This window comes from Pollicipes pollicipes, unplaced genomic scaffold, assembly GCF_011947565.3.
Source record: "Pollicipes pollicipes isolate AB1234 unplaced genomic scaffold, Ppol_2.1 Scaffold_4002;HRSCAF=4701_pilon_pilon_pilon, whole genome shotgun sequence".
Taxonomy (NCBI): domain Eukaryota; kingdom Metazoa; phylum Arthropoda; class Thecostraca; order Pollicipedomorpha; family Pollicipedidae; genus Pollicipes; species Pollicipes pollicipes.
Genome location: NW_023596420.1, coordinates 45,256,077 through 45,273,574, shown reverse-complemented (window position 1 = coordinate 45,273,574; position 17,498 = coordinate 45,256,077). Strand labels below are relative to the sequence as shown.

The following is a 17,498-nucleotide window of genomic DNA, read 5'->3' as shown; positions in this document are numbered from 1 at the left end:
CTGGACATTGACCACGTACCGTTCCCAAACCAACGTACGTAAAACCTATGTTAAGAGGGCTGGAATCATGGAATTCTTGCTGTAGTTATATATGTGTGGAGTGGCAGCCAGTTCGCGTTCGTGATATATTTGTAATTGTCAGCCCATCTTTTCGCTCCGTCGCTTTTAGGACACGGCATTTTCGAATATTTGTTCTCACGTTTGCCGCGTGGAAACTGTACCCGCTAAATCACAGCTTTACCGCTTAATACCATGGGGTCAGAGCGCTGTATGCCGAACACAAGTTGCATCAGTGGCAATACTCTCGTTTCTCTGCCTGTGTGGGTTTTAAAATGTGTCTGTGACACATGCCACTAACTGATTAAGTAACTGAAAGGCGCGCGGGGCGCTAGTCGTTCTGTTGTTCACGTCAAGTATGTGTTTCTGGCGAGGTTGCTCTCTGCTTATGCAGCTTGTGCTTGGCCAAGCGCTTGTCACACCACTCGCCGGAACCAGCCGCTGTGCGCTGCGCACTGAGCTCGTGCTCAGACGTGACGGTGTCACGCTCGGTTACAGAGTCGTGAGACCAGCAGTGCCGACCAGCTGAAGGTGACGCTCCGTGACCTCTGTGTCACGCGCCACGGCGTCCTGGTGCTCATCACGGCCCAAGACCCGCCGCCGTCCGGTGCCACGCTCCTCGCTCTGGGTGAGGCCATACTCTGCTCTGGGCGAGGTCACGCTTCTTGCTCTGGGTGAGGTCATGCTCCTCGCTCTGGGTGAGGTCATGCTCCTCGCGTGATGTCACGCTCCTCGCTCTGAGGTCACGCTCCTTGCGTGATGTCACGCTCCTCGCTCTGGGGTCACGCTCCTCACTTTGGGCGAGGTCACGCTCCTCGCCCTGTGTGAGGTCGCGCTCCCCGCGCTGTGTGAGGTCACGATTCTCGCTCTGTGTGAGGTCACGCTCCTCGCTCTGAGGTCACGCTCCTTGCGTGATGTCACGCTCCTCGCTCTGGGGTCACGCTCCTCACTTTGGGCGAGGTCACGCTCCTCGCCCTGTGTGAGGTCGCGCTCCTCGCTCTGTGTGAGGTCACGATTCTCGCTCTGTGTGAGGTCACGCTCCTTGCTCTGGGCGAGGTCAAGATCCTCGCTCTGTGTGAGGTCACGATCCTCGCTCTGTGAGGTCACGATCCTTGCTCTGTGCGAGGTCACGCGCCGCCGCGCGGGCTCCTACCCGGCAGCCAAGCGGCGTCGCACCGCAGAACAATCCAGGCTCATACCGATACTCAGCAGGAGATGGACAAGTATCCAGAAAACAGGCGGACGATGCTCCGTGACTGGGTCAACCACGAACCTAAACGCAAGGGTGACAAGGCTTAAGAGCATCGTGTGCGAAAAGGGCGCAGCGCACTGAGATCACTGCTGCCGTACCAACTCTACCACGAAGCATTTCATTGTAGACGGCCTGGATTTGTCTTGGACAAATCTCTTCGGGAGTAAATAGGGAGCGAGGTCATTTTAAAATGCCCATCTCAATAGTTGATCCCGAGAGATATTCGTCCGGTGCGCCTAGCTCATCAAAACATGGCAAAAATCGCAAATAGGAGATATTCATGTTTTCTTACAAAACAACAGATTGTGCACACAATGCCAGTAATAGCACTTGGCAGAAGCGAATTCAGAGGCTAGCGTTAGACAAATTGTGGCGACCACGTCGCTCGAACCAGCTGCAATACCAATGTTTGGTACGCCTGGGTACTGTTTTTTCGTCAACAAATGCATGCTGTTGGGTCAGAAATATAGATATATGACGAGCTGAGATATGCCGTTGACACAGTGCGATTTTGAAGTGAATAATGGTGGACAAACATTCCTCAACAATATGTGAACTCGGAATCATTGCTTCTGATCACGTGGCGATCCCACGGCCTGTATCTACGAGCTACACAGATCAGATAGAAAAAAAAACACATTGGCCGCTTTTCAACATATGGCATGCCAAACACTCACAGAATAAGCATAGCGACTTACGCATTCACTCGCGCCACCGGCCGCTCCCACAGCAGCAGCAGTAGCGTGTGTCCCGTGCTGCGGCACTCCAGCAGCACGTATCAGACGTTTCAGTTCAGTGTCTCTCCCTTCGTCACACGCGCCTCGAGGTACTCGATCTTCCGCTCCAGCTTGGTGAGCTTTTCGTTGAGCACGGCTAGCCGAGACTTGCAGGACAGGTCGAATGAGTTGAGGAACTCCGCGATCTTCTTGATGCTGTTGGTGATGACCTCAATGTACTCGCGGTTGGCCCAGTCCTGCTGGATCTGCATCTGTATCGCCTCGCGGTGGTTTGTGGCCATCCTCTGAAGGTCAGGGCAATATGACGGGGCATTGTCAATGCTCGCTGCGTTGGTTCACAAAATATGATCCCCACACACTCTGTTATATCTGAAAGTCGCGCTCACGAACGCCAGAACATGTTTGCCTCAAAATTATCTTGTTCATGCATGGCTAAATCCCAGGCAAAGCCTTTTTATGCCAAGTTGGTTGTCTAGTGAAGCCTGGCTAGCTGAAACAATACTTATAGATGACTACTGCCATGCCACAGATTTACCACACCAGCCCTGATCTAACATGTGCCCTGGTGGCTGGTTGAATACCCTTTGCTTGGGTGGGGGTCAATTCTCCCCCTCCCCCCCCCCCATAATGTCTCAGAAACAAGAGAGCCAGAAGCACCAAATTCACAGGGTGTGTTGGCCAGAATGTGAACTCACTTATTTCAAAGTTTGGAGTTCATAGGGTGTGTTCTTCAGGTCAAATGAAGTCAAGTAAGTTCACACTCCAGGTTGGTGTCCAAAGTGTCCCCAGAACTCAGATACCTGTTCTGGGAAAAGGCCACTGGTGCTCACTTAAGGTCAATGACCTTTTTGACCTTTGCAGGTCATGGTGACTAAAACCATACAAGACTGTTTTGAGTTTGGTGTGGCCATGTCACACTATTCAGAAATTATTCTTGAAAACCCCTTGGGGGGTCAAATTTATCCCCCACCTCTTTTGAGTGCATGTTCATGGAATGCATCATTATTCCCACTCAGAGTGGAGAGATATGAAGGCTGCTTGGGCTGATGATTTTTTCAGTATTTCTGATCACAGTCAAACTCAACTCATGCCATGCTGTATGTTAACATGTGGGGGTCACTTTGACCCCCCTGCCTGAGCATGTGTTAATAGAACACTACTACATCACACCACTCAATTGCATGTCATGTGTCACAAAAGCCAGTTTGTTGTTACTGTTCAAACCTGTAAAAACACCAAGATACCATTGGTTGGACAGAGTCAGTATCCAAACAGTACCAGGTGCAATTTTTCTGCAAATTTTACTTCAATGAGTCTGGCTATTCCTACTGGGAGTTGAAATGAAGTGGTATATATTTATTAAACCTGATTCCACTGGCACTAGTAATCTGTCGCTGTTTATTTGGGGCTGCCACTATAAATCATCAGTCAAATTCATGGCAGTCATGTTTCATGTATGTACCAGCCTCTGGCACCATTTTGTGAGGAAATTGTACTTCCTCAGCATCAGTGGTCACAGCTAGGTTGATGAAGTTTTGAAGACAGGCATGTGGATATAGGTGATTGTGATATGAAGTATAGCTTGGCAGTGAGATGCAAATCTATGGAGGATGTTAATGTATGAATACACAATATATGGCTCAAGGCTGGTTTTCTGGTTTTATGTCTGTGGTTAGTTTTTCAGGTGATATATGTTAATAACTTGTGTTGAAGCCCAGAGTAGTATCTCATGCTATCAATTAAGCCTTAGTTAAGGCATGAACATTTATCTCTTCATTTATTTGCATGCTGATTATCCCAATTTACTTGGTTTTTGTGTGACCAAATGTTAAATGCTCACTTTCATCTTGTGAACAGCAATATGTTTAATGGCATATATTCTCTTGATGGCAAGCTCAGTTTTATATTTACAGTCATAATCATCATGTCACATATCCAGAATTCTGATTTTTTCCAGCTTAAGGTGTTTAATCAGATGCATTCTCCATTGAAAACTTACCTTATCTTGAGACTAGCTCCCGGACTGACAGGAACCCCTCACCCCTCAGATGCCTGTTTTGACTTATATTGTGTGCAATGCAGTCCCGTGGGTTTCTTGCCAACTTCCGTATACCCCCACCTGATTTAACTGGTGACTCGGCGTCTAACCGCACAGTGGGGTGACAGTTGATGATTTCGCCCGCCCTTGTGTTCTTAATTACAATAATGGCGCGGTGTAGACGATACCTTCAAGAACTGGAGCTAAAAGACTGCAAGAATTTGCTTTGTTTAGTTTCGTACGATTGTTTAATAATCAGTCGTGAAATTGATGGCTTTTCCTTTTAACTCAATTGATCTTCTGGTTTTCGTTTCCCAGAAACCAAATTTCATATACAGGCTGCGTTTTATATCAACGGTTTATTGTCATTCAGTTGTGCACCCGTGGTGAAGTAAGGTGGTCCGCCAACAGTTTTCCAATTGTATTTTGGCTCAAAGGAATGATGGTGCTTATTTTAGAAAGCACCATCCTAGAAACTCACATCAAAGAAACTCACACATCCTAAACAGCCGAAATTCTACCACTGTCTCACTTTGTTGTAGGCTGTAGCACCATGAAATAAAACAGTTTTTTAAAAGTTTCGGTAAGTGGTGCTTTTCGAGAAAGTCCTGACTCCTTTAATCCCTTTGTGCAATCCAGGCAGCGAAGCAAGTTGGTGGCCAAAGTTAGGCGTGTCGCAATGCTTGACACGGCCGTCCTGCCCTTTGACGTGATCCGACCTTCCTGGCAGCCGCTCCCACCGGCCGCATGCCATGCCTATTACGGGCAAATAGCGAGCAAATGAAACGACTTGTACCTACCCCGCCACGGTTATGTTGATCGGAAGGCGGGCACTCGTACCCATTAACCTATCAGACCGGAAAAATCCTCAAGAGTCAAAATAAAAATGACTCCGAATAATTTTTGAGCGTGCGTAGTTCTTTTGTGTAAGTTATTTCACACCCCGGGTTGGTGAAAAGCTGGAAGTGTGTTCACTTTCAGCTCTGTTTTATCTGCACTTCCTCGCTCTGATCGCCGTCCCTGCCCCTCTAATGAACAAAGTGTTGCTGGAAATTTGAAGTGTGAACTGGAAAGTGGAGAGTGGATGTGTAATACAAACTAATTCCTTTGCCTTTCGCATTGCGAAGCACCCACCACATGTCGGGGGCAGCAGTTGGCTGTGCTGCACCGCTGTACTGTCTCACGGACCGAACTGTGTGTGGCCGAGCTGGACTCCGACGGTGCTCGGACAGGTGCAGTGGATGACGTCAGCGCCGGCGGTGCGGCCCATTGGTCGTGGTTCGATGTCATCCCTCACACGCCCAGCGGCGACGAGTGTGCCGCCGAGCTGAGGATGCTGGCTGCCGGCGACAGGGTGTTCATCCACGACCGCCGCCAAATACTATGCGTCAACAGTGAGTGCCGTCCATAACAGATGCCGGCTCACAGGTTTTCGGTTTGTGGTGCTGAACGGCATGTGCCGATGTGGCAGTTTCAGTGCTCTTTGATGTGTGTGCCGACAGTCAGAAATGTTGACCGCGGCTGCTGGGCTACGTGTCCAATCTGATGGTTGTGGCGTTTGTTGGTGTTTGACCATGCTAGGGAAGCGGTGCTGGTTAACCGTCCATCGCTGCCCATCCATGCATCCACGTCCAGCTGTTGCCGGTTGGCCGCGATGCTGGTGCGTGTGCCCTGCCACTGACGGCGTTGGACCCTGTGCGTGTGTCTTGCAGTGGCGCCGGCGTCGGAGCTGAAGGACGCCGTCCGGCTGTCGCCTCCCGGGGAGCGCATCATCGGCTGGGGCCTGGGCGCCGACGCGGCCCCGCTCGTGCTCACCAGCCACCCGGGCCTGCTCCGACTGACGGCTCGCACCGCACCCGGCGCCGACCACAGTCAGACGTGCGTCGCGCACTGACTACGCGTCACGTCACGTGGTGACGCCGCAGACGCGTCACGCGGTGACGCCGCGCTACGCGCCACACGCTTACCCTGTGCTAGACGAGCTACGCTCACCCTGCGCCAGACGCGTTTCACGCTCAACCCGGTAGACCGTCACAGCGCCCACCCCGCGCTAGACGGGCCACACGCTCACCGTCTGCCAGACTCGCCGCCGCTCCCACTGCGCTAGACGGCCACACGCTCACCTCGTGCAAGACGCGTCGCACGCTCACCCTGCGCCAGACGCGTCACACACTCACCCCGCGCTAGACGCGTCACGCGCGACGCCAGCCGGTGTCGGTCAGGCGTACGCCACTGACGGCTTTCCGCAGCTGCCAGTTACGCAGGCGGCTGTTTTCGTGTAGCTAATAGGCGCCGCGGCAGCAGTATGCGTTGGACTTAAGCGGGGATCGACATTCTTCAATTGATGTCACATTCACCAGTCGGGTTTGTGTTGCCACTGCTTGCCGCAGTGTTATGTTAACTGATCGGAAATTTCGAGTTTGCATATTGATTTTATATAAATGCCATTAGAATGTGTAGCTTACTCTTTCGTTTTGGAGATGTGCTGTCACAGTATGGACCACCATGCGTTTTCGTCGTAACTGCTCATACCGCACTGTCGCTTGACTTCAGGATGAATCTGTCGCTGCTGGGTCTGGATCAGACGGCGCCGCTGTCCCAGTCCTTCAACGTGTCCTTGACCCAGGTCGACCTGGAAGAGCTGCTGACATCCAGCTCGGATGTCAAAGCCAAACTGCGTGCTGCCTGCATTCTCTTCTGCAAAAACGATTTGGTGAGTGTTGCCGCAGAGCAGGGTGAGCTTGCATCGATCTTGCAGAGTGTGGCTGTCTCGACGAGTGGTTTCAGGGTGCGCGTGGTGATCGTAGAATGCTTAACCGCTATTTTTGTCAGAGAGAGAGAGAGAGAGAGAGAGAGAGAGAGAGAGAGAGAGAGAGAGAGAGAGAGAGAGAGAGAGAGAGAGAGAGGGAGAGAGGGAGAGAGGGAGAGAGGGAGAGAGGGAGAGAGGGAGAGAGGGAGACAGAGACAGAGACAGAGACAGAGACAGAGACAGAGACAGAGACAGAGACAGAGACACAGACAGAGACACAGACACAGAGAGACCATATATTCTCGTAGGATTTGACAGTCGACGGTGCTGAACCTGGGTATAATTCTGAGTAAATGGTGATGGTCATGGTAAATATTTGGCGAACGGCGAAAGCCATGTGCAGCAGCGCCAGGCAATTTCGAGTTTGTTGCATTATGTAGCACGTTATGTCTGCAAACTTTCAGCAGCCATTGTTTCAGTTGGTTCTGTGCGGGATCTTGGAAAATCTATCTCACTTGCGCACGGGATTGTCGTGATTCACTGTGACATAAAAGCTTTAGAGGCGGTTTTCTTTAGGTAGGTTCCGATTAGGACCAAATGCGGCAACACTGGTTCGGTCGGGAGCTGTGCCGCCGGTCACGATTGTGCTACGTTGCCGGGCTGGTGACGGCGCCCGTGCCGCCGGCAGCCGCGGTACAGCGCGCTGGTGGAGGAGCTGTTCCCGCGGAGTGCGGCGGTCGGGCCGGACTCGGAGCTGGACCTGACGGTGGTGGCGCTCAGCCGCGACATCATCGACGACTACCCAGCCGCCGACCCGCGGTGGGCCGAGGCGGCAGCACGCGGTCAGTGACGGCCCGGCGTCGGTGCACTGCCACACACACACACACACATGTACGCACGCACGCACGCACGCGCGCACGCACACACGCACGCACGCACGCACGCACGCACGCGCGCACGCACACACGCACGCACGTACGTACGCACGCACGCAGGTGGGGGCGCCACACTACCACACACACGGGGCAGGGGACGCCTCAGTGCCACACACATACAGAGTAGGGAAGGGCGCACTGCTGCCATACAGAAGGTAGTGGGTAAACACAAGGTAAACACAAGGTAAGGGCCACACCGCCACACACAGAGAATAGGGGGAGTGCCCCACTGGCACACACATGGCAGGGGTCACAGTACCACATACACATGATGGGGGGGGGGGAGAGTGCCACACACGCAGGGCAGGTGGACACCATACCATCACACACAATGCCTGTCTTTTTCTCTGGCGAGTGCAGGGACGCTGGGAAGCGCCGCTGGGTCTCGAGCTCACTTGCTGGGGGTGAAGTGGTGTTTACAGTGATCGGTGATCCCGACGGAGTGGTGGGCCTCAAGCTCAGTCGTCTCCTCGTGGTAGGGTGACGGCGAGAGTGGGACCTCTGGCTAGCCCGCCACAGACTGCTCCAAGGTAGTCAGCTGGGACCAGTCTGCCTCAGACGAATGGAGGGCGTACAGGTACGGCGGTGTGTTTCTCGCCGAGAAGTGTCAGACGCCGTCTTGCGGATGCCCCCGCTGCTGACGACGAGGACGTCCGTCTTGCTGCCGGCGAGGGGGAGGGGATGGTAACCGGCGCCCGCCTCTGTCGTCAGACGCGACCGTGTCATCAACCACCTCGCTGATCCTGCTGCACCAACTGGACGATAAGCGTGAGGCGCACCGTCTCTACGTGGCCTTCCTGAAGGCGGCCGGTCTCTGGGACCGGGTGAGGCACGCCGGCTGTGGCGGACGCCTGTCGGCGCGGCCAGCTCCGGCCGCTGAGGCACCGCCGCCGCTGCCGCGTCCGTCGTGCGGCCTGGTGTGGGCGTGCGCCCGTGGTCTGTGGTGCCGGGTGTGATTTTCGCGTCAACAGAGAATCGGGCGCGTTTTGGATGGTGCTAGGCTGGTGTGACTCTGGGGGCAATATGGTGTACTTTTAGGAACACTGTGTATCTTGGAGTACCACCGCTCATCATGTGGCGTGCCATGTGGGAAGTTTGAAAACTCGCTGCGTCTAGTTCTGTTTGCTCAGAAAGGTTCGATTTCATCTGTTTCTATGCAGTGCCGCTTGATCCGTGCCAGTGGATATAGGACTCGTGGAGCTAACCGGCGTCTTTTCCAGCTGACCAGTGTTACCGACCGAGATGCAGTGGTGACCACGACGGAGCTGTTGCACGAGCACCACGAGAAGGTGCTGTCAGCCATGGCGCTCGCCAACGTGTCACCTCAGTGAGTCTCACTGGCACGACAAAGTTTCGGCACTTGTGGCAATTACCCAATCACCTTGTAGGTTTTCTAGCTTCCATTTTCAACCAGTGTTCTCCAGACTGGCTTTAGTCGGTGGAGTAGTGAACGTGGGGTGCTGGGGTGCATTGGTGACCTGACGTGCCATGTGTTGTTCCAGGCTGAGTGGGGTAGTGAACGTGGGGTGCTTGGGGTGCATCAGTGATCTGACGTGCTGTGTGTTGCTCCAGGCTGAATGAGGTGGTGTACTGGGGTGCATCGGTGACCTGACGTGCTGAATGTTGCTCCAGGCGTAGTGAGGTGGGGTGCTGGAGTGCATCGGTGACCTGACGTGCTGTGTGCTGCTCCAGGCTGAGTAAGGTGGGGTGCTGGGGTGCATCAGTGACCTGACGTGCCGTGTGTTGCTCCAGGCTGAGTGAGGTGGTGAGTGCAGCCGTGACCCGAGTGGTGGAGGAGCGTGGGGAGCTGCCCCTGCGACCTCTGACTGCCCGCGACGTCTTCTTCTGTCATCTTTCGGCCGTGGACGACATCATTAGTGCGCTGATCGGCCGCGAGGAGGAGCTGATGACGTCAGGGGCCACTGCGAACGAAGTGGTCCGGCTGGTAGCTGAGACCAACAGCGTAATAGTGGTGAGGCTCACCAGCTGACGGTCTGGGCTCGGTATAATTTTTCTTCTGCGCCTTGTGTGTCCCTCCAGGCAGTGACAAGCAATGTTGTGTGTTGTCATTGCTCAGGCAGGAACAAATAATTTGCTGTTTGCAGTATCATCCGAAATTCGCCTCATTGGGTTTAGTTTGGCTCCAACTTTTCATTCCACATTGAACACATAGGCTCCACAATCTCCTGGTGGTTATTTTGTCCAGACCCATCCGGAGATACCCTGACGTTCTCTAACGCCGTGTTATAGCGGATGCTGACGGCGGCGGCGGCCGTGCTGGACGAGCTGGAGCCGGAGCCGCCGGCGGACGCCGCACGCGAGCGCCAGCCGCGGGGCTCGGCCGGCGTGGCGCGCGCCCTGCTGCTGCGCCAGCACGAGCTGACGCGACGCCAGGCACTGCCGGCCACCGAGCCGGGCGCCGAGCGCACCGGCCTCTACCAGCAGGTGAGGCGGCGGGCGGCCGCGCTGCCGTGGCGGGATGCCGACCCGTGTCTGACCCGTGACGTCGGCGTGGGACTGACCGCGGCTGCGACTGCGGCGGCCCGGCTGCGGCAGTCGGGCAGCTGTGGCACTGCCGCGGCGTCCGCTCACCCGGGCCCGGCGGACGAGTGCATGGTCTCTGTCCAGGGTCCGGCATAACGGGATGGCGGTCATTGACTCATTAAGAGCGGCCCGTCTCTGTCATAATTATCTCCGTCGCCGAGATGTTGCTTCATTACACCTTTCACCTGCAGCCCCTCCTCCTGCTGATGAAGATGAGCTCGCAGCCCCAGGCTCTTCCGAGCGTCCCTGCTTTCAGTGGGTTGGGTGGGAGCCGCACAGCGCAGTTCCGGAGGTTCTGTGATGACGTTCTCGTCAGACACGTTGGCCTGCGATCATCGCTTGCCAAGTCAAGCTCGTCGCTTAGCTGTCGGTCCCGCTTCTCGCTTCAGAGACGACCAGCAATCGTCTGTCTTTCCTGTTCTGCCCTGCCTTGCCTTGCCCTGTCCTGCCCTGTCCTGCCATGCCATGTCATGCCGTGCGACGCCATGCCCTGCCCTGCCCTGCCCTGCATGCGATATGCCCTCAGCTGAGGTCTTCACGTGTCCGCTTTCATCCTGATCGCGAACAGCTGATGTTGGCTGCCCTCTCACCGACCGGCCGCCTCCGCCGATTGCCCCCCTCCCGTGTGCCTGTCCGGCTGACGCGTGGGCCTCCGCCGCCGCCAGCTGCTGGAGCTGGCCGACCTGGTGCTGGCCGGGTATACGGCGCAGCTGGCGGCGCTGCGCGGCACGGAGCGGCACGCCGCCGTCCAGGCCGAGTTCGAGGCCGACCGCTACCACCTGATCGAGCCGCTGCGTAAGTGAGGGCCTCCCAGCGGCGGGCTGGTGACTGGCTGTGCAGCTGGGATAGTCTTGGATCACGCGCTCGCCGACCCGCCGTTTACTGCGGTGCATCGTTGCGTGTGGCGCAGCAAGAATAAAATTGGGTCGCCCCACGGGCTGGTTCGTCAAAGCGGTCGTGGTTGGTCGATAGTGTCTGTGCTTGCGGTGCGCGCTGCTCCAGATGGGTCAGTGTTACGCGCGTGCTGAGTCGCATAGCGCTCCGTCGTCATTTCAGCCTGCGTCCCAACAGTGCTGTGGAATATTTGCATCGCCTTCACAATGTCTAGTGTCGCTGTTTGAATCCCGTGAGCGGGTGGGCCTCGGTGCCCGGCTGCGACGCTCCGTTGGACCCGTGGCCGGGCGCAGTAACGAGCCGCTCCGTCAGAGACGTGTGCCCGCCGCCGCAGTGGAGGCGGAGCAGTACGAGCGGGCCACCAGTCTGGCCGAGAAGTACGCCGACTTCCGCGTCCTGGTGGAAGTGTGCGAGCGCACCAACAGCACTGAGAGGCGCAACAAGTACCTCGCACAGTTCGCTGACCAGGTGAGCCGACTGGCCGACTCGCCCCACTCTAGCCCACCGCTTGTTCCTTCGCTTGCTCCTGTGCTTGTGTGTTCGCTTCCTCGCCCGTACACTGCCTGTTCGCCCACTCCCACTCACTCACCCTGTCATTTGTTCACTCAGTCGTCCTTTCAAGCACTCGTTCATGTGCCACTCAATCACGCATTTACCCATTGGTCCACATCCCCCACTGATTTATCCCCCAACTTTTTCCCCCTACGCCACATTATTGCCGCCATTGAACCCTGCATTCCCGTCGCCCGCGTCGCTCGCTTGCATTGCCCTCTCAGTCCGGTTTCCTTCCGCGATAAGGTTTGATATTGCAGAGCGCCATTCGTGGAAGGGCGAAACGACGGCTGAGGCTCTCTTCGGTCCTGTACCTTGCGTAAGCGGCTGTGTCACCTTTGGTGGAGCGCAGTCTGGTCGGCCTGGAGTTATCCGCTCTGGTCCGTTTTTCCTTGGGCACTACTTATCGAAACGCCCCAAGGTCAGAGGGTTACGGGAGGTGGTTGCTGAACCTGTCGCCTCATCATCTCTGGCCGTGTCGGATAGGACTGTCTCAGCTCAGCGCGTAGGGTCCGTTGCGCCCCTGAGCTGCCGAGTATGCCCGGAATCTCGTCGGTACGAAGCCGTGCCCCACCGCACGTTCTCGTCTCGGCAGGGATTCGCCAGCTTCGTGTTCAACTGGTACCTGGACCAGGGCCGGCGCGGGCAGCTGCTGAGCCAGTGCCGGCAGGCCGAGCTGGCGGGCTTCCTGCACGATTACCGCGGCCTGCGCTGGCTCAACGAGCTGGAGGCCGGCCGCTTCGCGCAGGCTGGAGACACGCTGGCACAGTGCGCTGACGCCGAGACCGAGTTCCTGACCAGGTGAGCTGCTGCTGCGGCCTGACGAGACAAAGCTTCGGACCAGGTGAGCTCCTGACCAGATGAGCTGTTGACCAGGTGAGCTGCTGTCCATGTGAACTACTGATTAGGTGAGCTGCTGACCATGTGAGCTACGGATCAGGTGAGCTGCTGACCATGTGGGCTACTGACCAGGTGAGCTGCTAACCACGTGAGCTACTGACCAGGTGAGCTGCTGACCAGGTGAGCTACTGACTAGGTGCGGTGCTGACCAGGTGAGCTGCTGACCAGGTGCGCTGCTGCTGCGGCCAGACGATACGCGTCTCGTGAGTCCGTCTGTGCCGGTTGCCTGCCACCCCTGCCCTCCGCGCGCTGCCGTACCGGCCACTGACGTGCCGCCGCTGGCCTGCTCAGGAAGAAGACCTACCTGAGCCTGTCGAAGCTCTGCGCTTTGGCAGGCCAGCAGGGCGATGAGCTGGAGGTTCGCCTGACCAAGCTGAAGCCGGCCATCGAGCTGAGCCAGCTGCAGGAGCAGCTGCCTTCCTCCGTGCTGGAGGTCAGTCGTGGCCGTTGGCACACCGCGCTATTTCGCTGCAGAATGGTGCGCGCGTTGCGGGCAGGACTCCATAGCCTCCAGCCGGGGGCGTTTTTCCTCGCACCAGCAGGTTATGGTATTCATGAGATGGACTTTTTCAAGTGGATCGGAAGGCGCCGTGAATGATCGCTGAAATGGTGGTCGTCGCTCAGCGTTCCATGTTGGTGAAAGATGGCCGGCCCACCTGGTGCCAGCGTTGCGTGCGAAGTGGCCGGGGGAAGAGAGCTGAGGGACGCCTGTAGACTGGTGAGGGGCGATGAGGGGGGGGGGGGGGGGGGGAGGAGAGCGACGCTGGGCCGGCGAAAGTGTTAAGTTGCAAGCCGGCGTGTCATCTCGCATAGGCACTGCCTCATTCAAATCACGTGGCGTCCCCAAGCATGCCGCGAAGACAGGAACTCCGCTAAAAGCCCACACCGTCAAGGGCTTTTGACCACAAGCCGCCGTTACTCACCGAAAGTCGCGAATAAGCGGAAACAGATACACAGGAAAAAAATTATTGACAGAGCGCTATCTAATCATCGCGCAGTTGTCCGGTTGGCCCAGAAAACACGGTTAACATGCGGTCCGCGCTCCCTCTCCACCGCCTGGCTGTGGGGAATGACAGGTCACCTTCGGACCGGTGTCGATTTTGAGGCCAGCCGATGGGATGGCCAGCTGATAGCTCGGGGTCCGGGGCGGTGGTGTCAGCGCTCGCTCGCACAGTGGTGCGGGATCCAACAGGCTGACATGCAGGCCAGAGGTCGGCCGGTGTGGGAAGTTAGGCACGTATCACGTCAGTCACGCCGCACGATTGTCGTTGAAGTGGTTGTAGCGATGCGGACAGTGGTTATCTGGCGAATGAAACAGTCGTTCTAATTTGACATGCCTTACGTCTCGGGTAAATGTGTATTGGACCGATCTTGGAATCGAAGCTGACGTGCAAGGATCTGCTCCATTCTGTCCTGCTGCGAACTTCAGTCGCACGCCCTGACTGTGCTCGCTGCTGGAAAAGGCAATACTTGTTCATCTCGATTGGCTGTCCTCTTATTTCCGTGAGGGTCCTCCACGTTGCTACCCTGGGCCAAGGCGACGCTCTTCTGCGACCCTTGACCCCTGACCTGACCTGACCACAGGCGCACGGGATCGACGCTGAGACGATGCACGTGCTGTCGCCGCGCGAGCTGATCCTGCTGTACGTGTCGCCGGAGAACGAGGGCGCCAACGAGTTCGACTTCGAGCGGGCGTTGGAGCTGGCCGAGTCGGCCACGCTCGAGGGCGGCGACGAGGAGCGCGAGCAGCTGCGGCTCGAGATCTGGTGCCGCGCCGTGCTGCGCGACTTGTGGACCGGCCTCGACACGGACCGGCCGCTGGAGGCGTGCCGGGACACCCTGCTGTTGCGCACCATCAGGGGTCTGCAGCGGTCGGGCCGGCGGCCGCTGCACCTGCTACCGGAGCTGAACCTGCTGCTAGACTGCAAGCAGCTCAGTAAGCTGCGCGGTGACCGCGACTTTGCGTTCCTGCTGGGTGCCGTGTACGAGTACGTGGAGCGCTTGGAGGCCCACGTGGGGGAGCAGGCGTGAGCGGCGGCACGGGTGGCGCACGCTGGGCCGGCTCATGCGAACAGTGCTCGTGCCAGTGTCCGGAGCAGCGACTGCCGTCATCGTGGTCGAGGATCTTGACGTTCCCGTGCAAAAGGACCTGGTTCACGGCAGTGGCGCCTTCATCGTCGCGCGTGAAGCGTGCCGCACACCGTGTGCGCCGGTGTCCGTCTCGTCCCTCTCGCCTCGTTTCGTCCCTCTCGCCGCGTCTCGCCCGTCTCGGTCATCGTTGGCTGGTTGCGGTGGACGTCTGTTTCGCAGCCACATTGGCCGCTGGTTGTGGCGGGCTGAGGGACGGCCCAGGCACGTGTGACTGAGATCGCCCGGTCCCCAGGGGCGGACGGTCATCCAGTCCGAAGGGAGTCTTGGGCGACGAAGGGTTCAAGGCCGTACAATACTGCCACTGCCACATCCTTCCCGTGCTGGCAAATGATGGAAGGTTTCGTTCAGTTTGGAATCACAGCCACGGCTATCCGAAATACATGGTTCTGTTTGTGCCGTTCGTTTATGTAACCATTGGTGACATGGCTTACCCAGCGCAGAGCAATGAGTTCTGCACATAGTCTTACCGGACCGCGCTATTGTACAACAAACCACACACGCCTAAAAAAGCGGGGTGGAAAACGACTGCTCCAGATGTGCGCGACTTCGAGCGCAGTATCGGAGGAGGTGGTGCTGTTGAACGATGGTCTGGAGGGCCCTGATTCCCAAACGCGTTTGAAGCTGCAGCTGTAAACGGTGCCTGGTTTTGGATTGATGCATCTGGAGGCTTGCCCGCGTCAAATGACTAGAAGTGTAGATTCTTCACCGCCCCGGTCTGGCCCAGCCGCTTCGGCTTTTAACGTGGTTTCTTTTCTGGCACAACTGATGTTTTTTTATGTTTTCAGCGTATTTGTACGCTGTCTTTTTGATCAAAGTTGGATTTTTGCAACACTGCAGCGCCGCGAAAAATGTCCTTTTTCCCGTCCAGCAACTTTGGCGGTGCGGTAACCGCGAACAATCTGGAGAGCACGAGTCGAAACTTGGCGCTCATCTCAGCAGCCCGAGATTGCAACGACGCGATACGTGCGCCGGCTGACAGACGGGAAACGGACAAGAAACGATTGTACTGACCCAGACTGATGTTGACCTTCACTGCAGTAGTGAATAGTGATCGAATCTCTTGTCACCTCTGCCCAGGGCATTGCATGTGGTAGGGATAAAGCGTGGTATTTGTGACCAGTTTAATAAACGCACTGGAGGCGCGCGTTTGCGGAGGGCGTACACACCGCCATGAGAACACGTGGTAACCGATCCGCAGCAATGGAGCATAGCAAGGCAGCTACTAAGTCCGAAATGTAATCGACGTTTATCCATATCCATTTTGTGTCCGTTAAATGATTTTCCAATGTTACTTATCGCCGTCGAATTTTCACCCCAATGGCTTATTCCGAGTCGTGTGTTGTCCCTGGTGACTTTTTGTTCATTGGTGTGCTTTCAATCTTTTACTACCACCGTCTTCTCTTTCATCTTTTGCTTATCCTACTTCGACGTCTTCGACGACTTTTTATCCCTCCATTTTTTTCCGATTTCACTCTCATCCCCACCACCTTTTTTGCTTTCAGCTGTTTTCGTTCGCTTCTCCGTCATTCGGCTTTTTCATTTGACTGCGGAAACCCCGGCACGGTAGACGGGGTTCGCCCGCACCGGAGCCGGCGGCGTCACGTGCGTCGGTCGCTGCCGACCGGAAGCCGACGGGCGCCGATGACGCTTGCGGGGTCTTACACCTGCCACCGGAGAGCGCCACCGGAGGGCACGCCGCGTCACCCATCGCCGACAACGGCAGCTCGGCTGCATCAGCGCCGGGACCCGCCAGGCCGGGGCTGTATGGCCCTGTCAAGGCGCATGACCCTGTCAAGGCATCCGTGAGGTAAGTGATGGTAGTTTTTCTTGTACCATAGTAGACAGTACAAAATCCTGAAATTATCTAGATATAGCAGTTTGGTTGGCCGCGAGAGCTCGTGTCACTCGCTGCGATGCAACTAATGGAAGTGCACGTGACTTTCAGTGTCCCTCGACTTTGCAGACGACCGGGCGTCTCGTCATCCTGCTACAGAGAAAAACGTGCTCGCTAAAGTTGGGTTGGTTCCGTTTGGAAAGCACGTCTGCACATTGTATTCTCGTCGGAGCTGTGTCTCACACCACGTTGCTAAAGATCGCCCAGATCGTTTTTACCACACACGATGTTGACGACGTGCGTTTGACTGCTTTGCTGCCATGTGTTAGACATAGCCGGGGCAGACCATGGACGGACCCATGGCTGGGTAGGCCGGAGGGCTTCCAGGGACGGTCCAGATGTGACAGCTGACCACCTAGGATGTAGTCCTCCGAGCCATGTGAGACAATATACGGATGAAAGACAACCGACGCTGCCAAGCCAGATCATCCATTACCGGAATGATAAGCGCTCTGGCCAAAGAGCTTCCGGTCTATGCGGAGCCGGCGTGCACGTCTGTGACGGCAGAGCGGCGGAGCCCAGTAACGCAAATTCAGCTTGTGTTGCTGTGATCTGCTGGCTCTGGCGGTCACACTTCGACGTTATATGTACGTTGCGCATTCGCATCACTGGCAGTGCCCTTAAAAACAAATGCACTGTACCGCCCGTTTAAGAGATATAAATTTTACGTTGCACGTTTGTCTCACGGTGTGGCGCATAGTGGTGTAGCGCTACTGGACATATGTAGCTCTTGACAGGTATGGCCTGCGGCCGGTGACTGCGGCTGTGCAGAAGGTCAGTAGACGTCAGAGGGCA

At 56.3% G+C, this 17,498-nt stretch overlaps 2 protein-coding genes across 2 annotated transcripts; one reads left to right on the top strand and one right to left on the bottom strand.

Moving 5' to 3' along the window:
* Positions 1-1,577: 1,577 nt before the first annotated feature.
* Positions 1,578-4,239, bottom strand: LOC119093279 (putative protein BRICK1-B). The gene is made up of 2 exons (XM_037216218.1): positions 4,046-4,239; positions 1,578-2,330 (listed from the first exon to the last, which is right to left on the bottom strand). Exon 2 carries the CDS (start codon positions 2,325-2,327, stop codon positions 2,097-2,099), a length of 231 nt encoding a protein of 76 aa, XP_037072113.1. The 5' UTR covers positions 2,328-2,330; positions 4,046-4,239; the 3' UTR covers positions 1,578-2,096.
* A 1,178-nt stretch (positions 4,240-5,417) lies between these two features.
* Positions 5,418-15,172, top strand: LOC119094566 (nuclear pore complex protein Nup133). The gene is made up of 14 exons (XM_037217626.1): positions 5,418-5,478; positions 5,797-5,962; positions 6,638-6,797; positions 7,522-7,652; positions 8,288-8,298; positions 8,480-8,592; positions 8,989-9,095; positions 9,521-9,713; positions 10,142-10,213; positions 10,978-11,107; positions 11,541-11,674; positions 12,354-12,559; positions 12,950-13,091; positions 14,243-15,172. The coding sequence occupies exons 1-14, from the start codon at positions 5,418-5,420 to the stop codon at positions 14,687-14,689; spliced, it is 2,073 nt and encodes a 690-aa protein (XP_037073521.1). The 3' UTR covers positions 14,690-15,172.
* Positions 15,173-17,498: the final 2,326 nt, after the last annotated feature.